Raw genomic sequence first — 14,945 nt, forward strand, 5'->3', positions numbered from 1 at the left:
TAAATGCATTCCAATGTCACTCCGAAAGAGAGACGAAAGTGGTGGAAAAGCACAGCAAAAGCAAACGTTTCTCAGAGCATTTGGTCTTGTTGTGCAGTAAAAGTAGACTTTCTTTTAGACATTTACATGAGAAAGTGCTATTAATCATAATATATTAAGACTTTTTCATAAAATGTGGAATTAAGTTTATTGTTCCTACCCTATAAATAAAAAAAATATATAATATGAAGAATGGTAAAATGTTTGTTTTAAGCATAAACTAGTTAAACTTATTGAGGTCTTTTAGAAACATTAATAAATGTCTTTAACTGTAAATTATTTTTACGTAAAGAAATGATTATGAAAAATATCTTTAAAATAACATACGTTCACACGAAGCAGGCCAGATGTTTTATTTTTATGGAGCGGGTCTCTTAATGGGGGCCGCCATGTTGAGGTCACATGACCAGTAAAAATACCTTAATTTAAGTCTAAACCCTATAGAGTGCAACAGCCGGGTAAAACTTCATTCATATTCTCCACAGGGAGATAGATTTTTACCGATAACCTTTTAAGCCATGATGTTTGTTTATTGATCGAATTTGCTTCTGTTAAACCCGTCAGCCATACTATTTCAACTTAGTTTTAAAATAATCCTGTTTAACAGTGGAATTCCTGGTGGAAAAACCACATTACCCAAGATGATGTACAGAACATTTCACCAATCAGACGAAACAATCAAAACGTGTAAAAGATCTCATAAGGTATGCCCACTTCCATTAGAAACCGCAAATGATATTGTTCTCTCTACGCTCTCAAAATACTTATATATATATATATATATATATATATATATATATGCATATTTTGCAATAAAATATATTGTTTTCATTTACAATCAACATATTTAAATAAGTAGTTTATATTACTCTATTATTTTTAATTTGATTATACTGTTCATATAATGCTTCATGGGATTGTAGTTCTTTCCCTCACTAAAGTGGTTAAATACACAGTCTTGTACCTTTGTATTTTTGTTGGATCTTCAAATACCCTTTTGCTTCCAATCAAAGTTTGCAATAGAATGATTCACATTGTATTTGGTTGACTTGGTCTATGGCTTTAATAATAAGACTTTTTTGAAATCCCTATGGGAGAAATCAATAAAAAAAATTTAAAAAAAATCCTGAAACCAACGGCACTAAAAAGTAGGCGGGCGCTAATGTAGTCTATTATCGGACACTTTGTTAAAAAAAAAAAAAATCAATGGCTAAATTTAACTTTTTGTAATGCTTCATCCACACCACTAGGTGTCAGTCTCTATAAAACATTATCTTTAAAAAGAAGATAATTTATATAGATATTTATATAGATATTTTATTTACACTTAGCAAATAAAACAAAAAAGTTTAGCTGTAATAAACTAAATTAAAGATACATTTTCTTAAAAAAACCAAATTGTTACAAAATTAAAATATCTTGTTTTAAACATATCTAGTTTGACTAAAAATCAAAATATTGATTAACAAAATGTGTGTTTGGTGCCTGTTAGAATTTTGAAACAAGGTACCAAAAATTGACAGATATATTGCTGCTAACTATCTCAATACGTCTTACTAATGTTGGAGTTGGAGAATGTGCTATGCATGTAATGACCTGTGTGCAGGAGCACATCAGAGAAACCCAAAATTTGATTACAAATTCACAGTGACTTTCCAATCCAGCCCTCTTTAATTGAGTCTTCTCTTGTACAATCGTGATCCTGGACCACAGCCAACTCCTCTCTCACCTCTCCCATGTCATCCATCAGACCTGACTCTCCTTTGCCCCCCAGCACACACTGTTGTTCCAATCCAGGGACGGCACCATGTGCTTTCTCTCTCATCACATACTCGGGCCCTTGATGTCTGTAAATTGTCCCTCACACCGACGGCGTCTCCGGGCGATATAGAGTGGTGTTGCCAGCTGTCGCTGACAGAAACTGCCGCCACCTCCACTTCTTGAATATCTCACCTCGTTGGTCAGAGACTCCCGGAGCAGACAGGACACTCGATAAACGAGATTTCCCAATGGCTACGTTTACAGGGACCACAAACTGGTGAATCTAAAACTTTTGGATGACATACAGCTCATATCTCTCTCTGTGAGTTACCAGAACCACACATGGAAAAAAAAAACCCCAACAAATCCATTGCTATCTAACGACCAATTTGTACGAATTTGTACGAGTGAGTAAAAGGTGGCTAAGTCGTGTGAACACACTCTAAAGCCTAGTGATGGGTAGGTTTAGGGGTGGGTTCAGGGGTAGGTCATTTGTATGAATTCATATGAATTAGCCACCTCATAAAATACATACAAATTTCCGTGAGATTGGGTTGAACAAATAACACTGAAAAACTTATTAGACAACGGTTTGTCTAGTGTGTCTGAGTTCACACCGAAAGCAACCATATTAAGCTCTCAAATATAGGACTGGCTTTTCTATATGTGAGAAATTGTGACCATTTTGATGAGCCTCCCTATAGTATTATGCGATTCGATTTGGTCTCAAATCCATAAAAGAGATAGAAGTTTCTACTCAGGTAACCAGTCTTTTAATAAATTGCCAACAGTTTCCATTTTGCAACTTAATCTGGCCAAACACTAAAAGGTCTGTTGGAACAACACGAAAAGTGACCAATCAGAATTTTCCGAGTTTTTACATGCCGTTATACAATATACAAAAAAACTGGTACCACAATAATAGACAATCATGGAATACAAAATGCACAACGGAAACTAGACTAGGTTAACGATTTTCAGTCAGGTCTTGCCGTCTTTGTGTGCAATGTGCATCAGACGGTTTCCAAACAGACTGTGGGCGATCTGTGGGTGTGCCGGCAGTCCATCTGATGCTACTACGAACTTCATATAATCTGTAGGCGGCAGACACATAGTTTCTACCAGATCCAAGTAGGTTTTAATGTGGTGTAGATCGCAGATCAGCTCGGCTACCATTAAGAGGACCTCGTTTTGACCTGGTAGACCATTTAGGTTTAGCTGATTAGAGCTGCTACACCACTTTGGACCTGCAAGAAACAGCTCCTATATGTTTTGTGCCATGAATTATTGGCTGCCGAGAATACGAAACCACTGAAATTCAATGTTGCACAATAAACAGTTTTTGTACTGAATTGGTTCCTCACTGTAAAATATGGGTCCTGAAGCACCCAAAAGTTGCTCTGCGCTTTCCCTTTGTTTTTATTCCTACATGACAGCCGGGCACGTCATTAGTCAATTAGCTGAGTTGTTACAGTTTTCATGGGTTCAAATATCAATACATTTCTTTGTACAGGCATCTTATTTCTCATGGAAATTTGAAGGGACAGATTATACAATACAGAACAATTCTGGGTAACAATTTCTTTGTCATGCTTTTTATTTCGTTATTACGTAGTCAATAGTATTGATTCTTACATTGATTACTCTAGATACTCCAGAGTGTTAACCCCTTGTGCGGATATTGACTTAACCACAGGCTACAGGACAGAATACAGGCACTATACAATTTCAAAATGATTTTACAAATTCGAAATAGCATTTTCAGTAATTATGCATATTATTGCTTAAAACGTAATGTTCAGCTCAATTTTGGATTATTGCCTCCAAAGCTATACCTAAAATATTAAAAATAAGAGAAGAAAACTACCTTGTGTGCATGCATCTTTAATCCTGTTATAAATATTCCCAAATTTTGGTTGACAATCTTCATGCACGTGTACTCTGTCTTGCAGCTGACTGGGAATTGGGAACCAGTCAGCCTGAACTAGCCATGATGAGCTGAGTGAAGATTATGTAATGGGGAGCTCTGTTACATAGGAGAATGTGCTTTATATTCAGAAACGCTGCACTAATAAGCCGGAGTCAATGAGCCTGACCGGGTTCTTCAGGTTTAGCCAAAAAAAGCTAAGAAACTGTGGTAACTTTCATATTTTTAATTCACTGCAGCAAGTGGCTTAATATAGAATGGCAGGTTTGTGATTCCCTGCTGGAAAAACTAGCTAAAGCTGGTAGCTATGTTTTTGAACACGGTATTTGGTTATTAGCTGGTCTAAGCTGGTTGTTAGCTGGTCCAAGCTGGTCATTAGGTGGTCAACCAGTTATCATGTTACTTAATCAAGTACTGTATTACTAGCCGGTAGCTGGTATGCTGTTGTTAATTATGCTGAAGTCCAACCTAAGTTATCATTTACCAAAATCCTGTACAGTTACCAGCCTAAGCGAATTCCAGCAAGGATGTTGGTACTCACAGAAATAAAACCCGCATATCACAGCATGATGTGTTTTTGGACCAAAAAAATAGCTATTAACGTTTACCTGTGCACTTTCTACTAGTGTCTTCTCTCTTTGAGGAACTCATGAGCTTGCAGTTGAAGTTCTCCTCCCAGTACTCAGCGAACCAGACGTTTCTTCTGTTGTTCTCCAGTGTGCGTGATGTAAAGTAGGCGTCGAAACCTGAAAAGGATAAGGCAGCACCCTTAACGATAGCATCAGGTTATCAATAACTTTACCTGAAAGTCAATGTACCTTATTACTTCTAATGACGAAACCAGATATCTAACTAGTAATGTCAGAACAGTGGCAAGTTTTTCATAATTTCCAACACTCTCATTGTAGGTTACGTACGTTTAAAAACATAAAATTAATTCATACGATCTACATGCTAACTTTTTTTCTATAATTGTATATTTTCATACTAACATCATATCGTATAAATATCTTATATCGCAAAATTGCCACCTCATAAAATAGTTACGTTTTCTCAGGAGATCTGGTTGTGATTTTAGTCGTCATCGCCCTGCTGAGAAAAAACTGAATTACTGACCTGTAATAATGTGTTGCTAGTATGCTGGTGTACCTAGTTGTAACTAGCTTAACCATCAAGACTCCAGCTTCTCTAAGCAATTACATCCCTGCATATGAACTTTTTTTTCTGCTTCCCCAACAAAATCATTAGTACCCTTACTTGACATTCTTTACATCAGGTATCTTAGGATTTAATCAGACTGTTCGCAGAAAAACAATATCATTTATCACTCTGGATCCCAAAGAGTCTTTTGAGTCTGTCCTTGTTGTTTGGCATCAAGGCTAACAACATGCCTCATCTAAATAGGTTTGTGGTGTAATGAGGCTTTCGTCCACAGTGTAGCTACAAGGACAAAGGTCAGTAGAACATTTAATTTTGCCAGAGGCATCGGCTAACCTTACATAGTCATAGCTCATTTAAACTTTGTTTGCTTCTACTCTGTAGGCTGCAAAGGAAGTGAGTCCGGGTCTGCCTGCTTGCCCACTAGAAAATAAGTGTTAAGAAAGAGATAAGGTGTTATCATTAAGCTGCTACAGCAGAGCTTCTCTAAGCCAGTCAACAAACGCAGCTGAAGTCTTTAATGCACTCCTGGGCATTGCATACTCTTGAGTCGGAGCAAGCATTCGGCCTATCTGTGGTTCCCAAGCTCCATCCCCTGAGTTGGCATGTTGAGGGCTGTAGCCTGGTGGTGAAGGAAGTCACTTCTTCTGTGATCGGTAGAATCAAGGTACTCAAAGTGCACGTAAATCACTTATTGAGACTTTTTTTGCCAGAAAGTAGAGTGTAGTGTTGGGTTCGAGTCCACCTTACTCGAGCCCGAGTCGAGTACAAGTCTTAAACCAATCGAGTCCAGGTCGAGTCCAAGTCCAAAAGGGGCAGAGTCCAAATAAACAATACTGTATTTCATTAGGTCAATATCTTTTTTTAAACCTCAACTACTTATAAAATACAACGTCAACTAACTTTATATGTAACAAAAGCAAACTTTTATTGCATCTTGCCATTTTGATTTCTTGTCTTCTCATAATTAGTAGTCTGCTCAGCAAACTTAGTCATGTAATGGAAGTTATGGTCGACTTGATTTCTATATTGTGACATTTCTGAGTGAAACAGCTTTTTGAATGCAAAAGGCTATATGGTGGGACTTGACTTATGCAGTGATATAAATTTATAAATTCAAGACAGGGGGTGGTAATCGGGGTGGCTTGGTGAATGGGAATAGCCTATTGGGACCTGAAGAGCTGAAAATGCAGTGGTAAGGGGACAGGGAAGGGGACTGACCAACAGTCTTTACAATGGTAGGCACTGTGTTTAAAGGTACATGCAATTGCCATAACTCAGGGCCAACTCAAAACTGTTTCATTTTTGAATGCATTTATAATTAACAAATTACATTGGTAGTAAAAACTTCAAAAAACCTATAGTAATAATTAGTATATAAAACACAAGGAATTTTTGTTGTTGTTGTTTCTGAATTTTGACCCATGTAAACTACTGCTTCAAAGATGATAAAAAAACATTTATTTTCCTTAAAAGCTGCCACCATGTTTATTCATTACAAATTCATTACAACATACAAAAAAATGAATACTAGCCAAACCAATGTATGTAAAAATTTAAAGCAAAATGACAAATAAACATTAATCAAAAATACAAATGAAATATTTTGTTTTTCGTGAAGGTCTATAGTATTCTAGTATAGTATACTACAGAAATAGCCTACTACAGACATTTAAAGGAACACTCCACCGTTTTTTGAAATAGGGCTTATTCACCATCTTTCCTACATTTAGATAGGTGGACAAACGCTTTTTTGCCTCAGTGCATGCATTGTTTTAGTTTGGCACCGCCGCCGCTAGTTTAACTTAACATAATGAATGGAATCCTTTGTTGCCAGCTAGCATGTCGTGAGTAAAAGTGATAAAAAAATAATATAAAATAAAAAACCTAATTACTTCTTGTGGCCTGCGTATTCACACCAAAATAACTATACAAATAGCAATGAAGATTAAGACTAGACGATTTCCGATGCAGATATTGACTTTGGACTATTTTGGGGGGAAGCACAGGCGAAGCACTGCTACTTGGGCGCAGAGATATCACGCAACACCTGAAATCCCTGACTTCTGTCAACATACCAGCATGAATAGTAGCTGGCTATTTTCCCTACAGTAGACATAGTGAATGGTGATGAACATGGCGGATTTTGTGAGAGATGAAGAGTGTGACTTCTCAGACAGACAAGATCTAGAACCATACCTCTATGAACCAGAGTCTTCAGAAGAGGAGCTGCATGCTTTGGATATAGAATGACAGGAGGAGGTTGCCAAACTAAAACAATGCATTAACTGAGACAAAAATGCATTTGCCCACCTATCTAAATGTAGGAGAGATATTGAATAAGTCCTATTTCAAAAAACGGTGGAGTGCTCCTTTAAGAAAGTAAATGTAATAAACTTAAACCACATAATCTTCACTTCATGCATTAAATATAAATTATCATTATTGTTTAGTCAAGAGAAGTGAATTTTTCTCTCTTTTTTGTTGTTGTTTGATCATGATTAAGGACACAGACACGAGCAGGTTTATTAGGCTGCTGTCACTTTAAGATTTGATGGACAGATCCAATATACTGACACATCCGATTTTACCCAACCGTTTACGTTCACTTAAGACATAACTGACTGTTTACGTGAATACTCACTGAGACGGGCACTTAGAAACACAATAAGATGTGAAAGAGAATTTAATTTGACATTCACGCGCTGACTGATGACCGTGTGTGTGCGCACAGAAACTCGTCTTAGACAGCTTGCAAGTATCGAATTGATTGTATAAAATGGTAAGAGGTAAAACAAAAAACATTTTAATGATTGACTTTCGTGACAATGCAGCACTGACCCGATCTGGGGTGCGTTTCCCAAAAGCATCGTTGGCCAACTATGATCGCAATTTCCATTGACCTCTATTGGTAACGACGGAACTTGCGACCATAGTTGGCTTTGGGAAACGCACCCCTGGCTAGTGACAATTCTGTCTCAAAACTGTCCCGAGCATAATTCACAGAATTCCTGGACTCGAGTTTGAGTCCCCAAATGGGGAGAAAGAGTAAAAATAAGAATTTGCAAGCCAGACTTGATTTGACATTTCCTACATGATCACAAGAACATCAATTTTTGCATTTATTGTGCAAACAATTGACAAAAGAATGGTTTTACAAACTATGTGTGAGCCAGATTTGAATTGAATGCAATTATTCAATTGAACTACGATTCAGAAAAAAGATCTACAAATGATTCACACAGAAATTTGAACACCTGATGTAGGACAGAATGAGCGAAGAGATATAGGGAATGTAACCGTGAACCATTGCGAGCCAGATTCAAACCCACATTTCCCAATTGACCACTACAATTACGCACAACCACTAGGGTGAATATCATACGTCGGTTCAAAGGTCACTCTTCCGCCTGAGCTAGACGTGTGTATGTTTTTAATATAACTCCAATTGTGTTTGGCTGAAAGTCATATAGTACACCTAGGATGGCTTGAGGGTGAGTAAATTATGGGTTAATTTTCATTTGTGGGTGAACGAATTCTTTAAGCTAAATTATTCTTCAGGCTGATTGATACATGTTTTCAGTTTATTTGTCAGATGACCTCGAATAAATGTGCTCAACACATCACTTCACAGGCTTACTTGACTCAGAAACTGATCCTCTGCAGGTTTGCGTGCTCGCTCATAAATTCTACTAATTGCAGCTTATTTGTACAAAAGCCTTGTACACAAGAAACTCCCCAAGGCCTGTCTGTGTCATTTTCTCTATGTCTGGAGGACAAAGCTCAGAGCTTCACCTTTTGTTTAACGCGTTTAACAGCTGCTCTGTTGCCGTGCAATTAGCAGGCAGCCCGTGAACCTCATACATGGCGGGATTGATGAACTGTCCTTGCTATTCAGTAATGTTACTTTTTTTATAAGTATTCAAGTCAAGTCATCCTCATTTATATAGCGCTTTTAACAATGTAGATTGTTTCAAAGCAGCTTTACAGAGATAAACATATAATTTAAGGTAACAGAGATTGGTTTGGTTTTATAGTGGCTCTTGAAAAATGTTTTTTCCAGCTAAAGTTTTGATTGATTCACTTCCGTCTAAATGATCATTTGTTATTAAATTAGGGGCCGCTAAGACGACACCGTTCTGTCTAAACAGACTTTAAATGTGAACCTGTGATAGACGCTGATGGTGTTCACATGCGCATTAAGAATTGATTCTATAGTTATGTGCGTTTGAATATATGTGCGCAGGTTTGTAATTCCTTACAAACCATGCCTAAACAAACTACTTGTCTATAAATTTTGATGCAGAATTTTTATTTTATCTTAGTATTAACAAACTTTACATAACTCAAAAGCCATAGGAGGATTACATTAGACATAAAGCCATTAAATAAACCACTAGACATGAAAATATGATGGGAAGACAGTTTGCAACGATCCATTACATATGGCGTCACATTCATAATTTATCTTCCTAATTTATTTAAATGGAAAGAACCATTCCCATAAAAAACCCATTTAAATCATTATATATATATATATATATATATATATATATATATATATATATATATATACACCTCAAATATTGGTTAAGGTGGTAGATATAAGTTAAATTTACATATTTAGGTGTAATGTACAAGGAATTATTGAGCAATAAACCACAACAAGGTAATTAGAATTAGTGTTCAAGGAAATATTGATATCTTATTTGAAGAAAGAAATCGTGGATCAGTGTTGACACATAAACTAGCACAGCTATGTAGGAAAACCATATATATACTCTTCCCTAGGGCACAAATTTAAACCAAAAAGATTGAAGACCAGTATGTATTCCATTAAAGCGCATGTAGGCAGTCACATGTGCCTTTCCAGCTTTTCAACAGGCAGAGTCATGAAAGATTAATTCAGGCAGGCCTACGCCATTTCCTTCTGACTCCTCAACCCACGTCCAATCCATCGTCATGGGAACCATGGAAGCAAATGAGAAGAGGTTTCCCACTACTACCTCACACATCCTGAACCAATTTATAAAACATTATATTCAAGTTTTTAGACATCCCAAAGCCTTAAGAGGAACAGTTCCAGTTTGGGACACTTCTCAGCTATGCCAGAAATCCGAACTGCTTGCGGCATCAAGCCATGCGAGAAACCTCAGGTGACAATCACTAGCTCTGACGACACTTCAAATAAAGCGTCTGAGCCTCGAGTGCCACGCTAGATCTTTGGCTCCTCGCAGCGATTTTATGGACGGTCCAAGGTTAAACGTTGCTCAGAGCCAGTAGGGAGAAAAGGCAAACCAAAGGGATCTCCAAATCAACAAGGATCACACTCCAAGCTGTCACTCTGCTTCGAGTGTCTCTGTGCGGCTGATATAACGTTGCTGCGGAGCGCAACCGGCTAATGCACTCACAATTTGTCTACGTCTCTGAAGTGAGCTTTAGACAGATGGGGGCTGACAACTTCAGATCGATTCTGCTAAAGCAAGTCATTGGGGGAGGTGGTTGGAAAATGGATAATAATTTAGATGAGCATCATGCTTGCAGAATTTCAATAGTGGTTTTTGTCAGATGAACAGAAAAATAAGGAAATAAGATTGTTTTTATTTTTTTGTTTGTTTTTTAATGCCAGCATTAGCAGTACCAAAACATTTGCACAGTCTTTAACTAAAAATATGAATACATTTTTAAAGTACCTATGCAAAACTGTAAGACATTTGACTCTTTCTTTCTTGTTCTGCTCAGTGTGGATTCAACCACTGTAGATGAAATGCTGAAATGCTTCCATTATTTTATTATGTTTAGAAACATGTCGTTAAACCAAACACTCCAATGCTGCAATCTACATTTTATTACTATTTTTATAACAGTGCTTGCAAAGCACTAGTATATTGATATTTCTAAGACATTCTGATCAGGGTTTGTTCTAAGTGTAAAACTTATGTAATGTATTCTTCCTAAACTTGGAGATTTAAAGTCCCCCTGCAGTCAATAATTCTATCCCTTAAAACATTTTTTGTCCTAATCAAATAATTTCTTTATGCTTTAATTTCTTGAATGTAACTCTACACCCTTGCTTCATTTAGTATAAGGGGATTAATGAATATGCAAATTAGCCCCCCTCCACTCACTCACACAAGCTTGGACTACCTGATCCAATTAGAAGTAAACGCTACAAAAAGGCAAGTGGAAATACTGGTTTAATTCAGCCTTATATGTTTAAACCAGAAACTGATGCAGAAGTGGAAGAGTGAATTATAAAGGGGAATATCCAAGTCGATGTGTCAGAATGGTAATGCGTTTCATGTACTGTATCACTCTCTACAACGCTGGACACATAACGGTTATTAATATGATTAGCCTTTGGCTTGACTACTTTATCAAACAGCTAATAATGTGTTGCTAATGCTACACAAACCATGTTCCCTTTCGCCTTCATCGTGACAGCACCTGAAGCACATGTGCAACTTAGTCCAATTCTGATTGCTCCAACTTCTTTATGCGATTCAGGCCGGCACAATATAGATAAAAAGGCAGCTGTTGTCAGAGCTGTTATTCTTTTAGCAAGCGCTCTTAGTGAAGTCTTAGCTGGTGTTGTGTGTCCCGCAGATCACACACATACACACACACACACACACACACACACAGAGTATATATATATATACAGCAGCAATTCAGAAATTGTGTTCATCCCTACAAACGTTCTATTCTGGTTTCACGTTTCACACAATCTTTGAGTTAGCTGCTTGGGAGCGGAGCATGCTCTGTCAGCCAATGCGGGGGTAGATTGCGAGCATTGCGAGCGTATGCCCTTGGAACACTCTGCAACCAGCTGGTGCTGTTTGACCGGTGCTGCACCAACATTTCCCACCAAGCCGCGGCACCAAGGAGATGGAGAGACATGTATGGCTCAACCTATCAGACATTAAGGAGAAGGACAGAGTATTGCTAATTGAACTCCACTCAACAATCCGAAGTCCGTGAAGGAGAAAATGGATCTGAGGATCATTATTCTCTCGAAGCGGGCTTTGGGAAAGAGGTCCTGATGGTCAGGTTAGGCCTCTGAGGGCCTGCCTAACGGGGGTGGACCAAACTACACCCACTCCTCCGCGGAGCCCTCAGGAAAGCGATTTGTCAACCCCGATTTGTCAACCAACGATTTCCAACGAACCCAAACCTCAATATCTGCCCATCAATATAGTGGTCATGGGGGGTTCGCTCTCCATAGAGAGGCCTGTAGAAAAATTTATTTAGTTAAACACTGCTGTGAATTAGTTTCAGAATCTGCTCTTCTAAATACATTGAGTGCCAGCTTCGAGAGGTTGGTTCCTCTAGTAAATTTCATGGGAAGCACTTCCGAATATATCTCAGTGGGTGGTATGCACTGTCCACTAAGGCTACAAACTTCAGTTTAGTTCTCACCCACCAAATTTAAAGGGTATCTTGGAAACATTGGTGGGCCCAAAAGAGGCGCAGGTTATGGAGCAAGAAGTTCCGTCTCTTCTGAAGAAGGAGGCCATAGATCTCATTACTCCCCCAGAGAGAAATACCTGGTTCTACAGCCAGTATTTTATAGTTCCAAAAAAAAGAAATGAAGGGTTACACCCCATTATGAATCTTCACCAGCTGTACCAGTCTCTGAGGAGAATCAAGTTTAAGATGCTGACAATCCCTCTTATCGTGAGCCAAATCAGGTCTGAGTACTTGTTTATCACAATCTAAAGGATGCATATTTCGATATCTCCATCTTGGCCTTGCACTTTCCCTGTGCACTTTAACGAAATGTATGGAAGTAGCCCTAGCACCACTCAGGCTCCAAGGAGTATGAGTTCTCAATTATACTGTATGAAGCCTTCGACCCAGGTTAGAATACCTGCATGGGATTTTGCCGGGGTATTAGATGGGTAATGCTTGGCACCCTTCAAGCCTTTGGCCGTTGCATTGGACAAGTGTCTAGCCTTAAAGATGGCGTTTCTGCTGGCGATGACGTCTCCTAAGAGAGTAGGAGACTTACATGCCTTGTCGATTGCTCCTTCCTGTGTGGAATTCGCTCCAGACGGAGTGAAAGCTATTCTTAACGCAAGACAGTATGGCATCTTCTAAGGCTTTTTTGTCAGGGGCATCTCTTCAAGATATATGTGATATGGTGGGGTGGTCCTTCCCACATAGCTTTGTAAGCTCATGTCCTGAGCTGTACCTTAATTGCTTCACACTAGGACAGGCATTTGTTAGCATGCCAAAGTGGGCATTTTGTTCCCCAAATATCATCATGGATCCAGGGCGAGTTGCCACAAAAGGGAACGTCTCAGGTTACGAATGTAACCATGGTTCCCTGAAAAGGAAACGAGATGCCTAGTCCCTTTACCAATACTTCCTGCATGCCTGGGATCAGCCTGCTTCAGTTGATCAGAGGCTGACAGCAGCTGTGATGCCAGGTCCCTTTATAGCTTCCGCCGGGATGACGTTGCACCAATCAGAATTGGACTAAGTTGTATATGTGCTTCATGAGCGTGTCGCCATCGACACAGCTTCTTTTTCCCTTCTCGGGGAACCATGGTTACATGCGTAACCTGAGACATTCCCATTTGCCATCCTTAGAAATGTTTTGAACAACTTCAAAGGCATATAGTTCATCATAACATCGGAATATACATCATATACATAATTCACCGGCTATATTGCTAAATGTACCCGATTTTTCCTGTCCCTTCTTAAAGGTGTTCTTGTGCTCCCAGTGGAAAAGCCCATCTCCGCACGTTGGGATTGGTTGCATGTTTGTGACGGTAGGAAACCTGGTTGGTTTCAAGCCGCGTTTTTGAGACTGTCTTTGGTTCACTGCAGTTTTAAAGAGAAAATACTCAGCAATGGTGTTGACTGATGAATTTGCACATGGTTTGTCTTAAAACATTAAAACACCACATAGACATATAAAAAACATTAAAAACTCGATTTTCACCACAGCGGGTGTTTAAATTGGAGATCATGGTAGCCTTTTTTACAGCATGTGTTTAAAAAAGTAAAATCTAAACTATTACTATATATATATATATATATATATATATATATATATATATGTTTGTGTGTGTGTGCGTGCGTGCGTGCGTGCGTGTGTGTGTATATATTTTTTTTTTTACTTTTTTAAACATGCTGTAAAAAAGACTACAATGATCTACATATATAATATGTAGATCATATAATATATGTATATCTATCTATATATATATATGTATAACTCATATTTGCATGCATTGCATTTCTTACATTATGCATAAATACATAAACATTAAATATGAAGTTTGTGATGAATTGATGTCAAAAGTGCAATCATTTTGGACAGTCATGGCATTTTGTTTGTACATTTACTCAACTTCATAACTATTACTTGTTTAATCACTGCTCATTCAATTTTAAAAAAAACTGGTTTTCTACATGAATTATTGAAACCTCAACTCTCTTAATTATTCAGATTCAGCTGAAAATATTTCACCCTGAGATTTAACACTAAATAGCCCTGCAGTAGATTTATATAATATAATATCACTAGGTCATAAAGTAGCACATTCCCATATCTCTCATTGTGGCATAAACATTGTTGACCTTTATCTTTAATGTGAATGTATTTCTAAAAGTTGCCAATAGTGATGATTAGCAGATACACTGAAAAAAAAGTTTTACCTTGAAGCAATTTTCACTTGGAAATTGCAAGTAAATTTAATAAATAAGAAATGTCAAGTAACACTTTAAATTATAATTTCTTTTTTTGAAGTATGAAAACTGAAATAGTGTTTTCTTGTAAAACACACCAATAATGTTTGTTTTATTTACATTGTTTACAGTGTATATGCATTTCAAATTTACAGCCTTACTGATGACTCACAGTGCACTCATGGGCATGTCCAAATCTTTGTCCAATTAAATTGCATCTCCATAGAATGAGAATGTTCTTCCCCTAATACCAACTCCTGCGGACTATCAATAGTAAGTAGCAAACCATGGCTCATAGCTGTGATGTAAACTAAAGGCTTTTGGCTTTTTATAAAAAAGGGGAGGGGCCATAATATAT

The 14,945-nt window shown here is 37.8% G+C and overlaps 1 protein-coding gene across 3 annotated transcripts in view; it reads right to left on the reverse strand.

The window, feature by feature from the left end:
* Positions 1 to 14,945, reverse strand: part of grm7 (glutamate metabotropic receptor 7) — a 242,035-nt gene that overhangs the window by 96,678 nt on the left and 130,412 nt on the right. For all 3 annotated transcript variants that reach the window (XM_077226986.1, XM_077226985.1, XM_077226984.1), the window contains exon 5: positions 4,336 to 4,473. In XM_077226986.1, coding sequence (XP_077083101.1) covers positions 4,336 to 4,473 — 138 coding nt within the window. The remainder of the gene's footprint in view (positions 1 to 4,335; positions 4,474 to 14,945) is intronic.

The sequence above is a fragment of the Siphateles boraxobius genome, unplaced genomic scaffold, assembly GCF_051911475.1.
Source record: "Siphateles boraxobius isolate OS27281-9 unplaced genomic scaffold, OSU_SipBor_1 13, whole genome shotgun sequence".
Taxonomy (NCBI): Eukaryota; Metazoa; Chordata; class Actinopteri; order Cypriniformes; family Leuciscidae; genus Siphateles; species Siphateles boraxobius.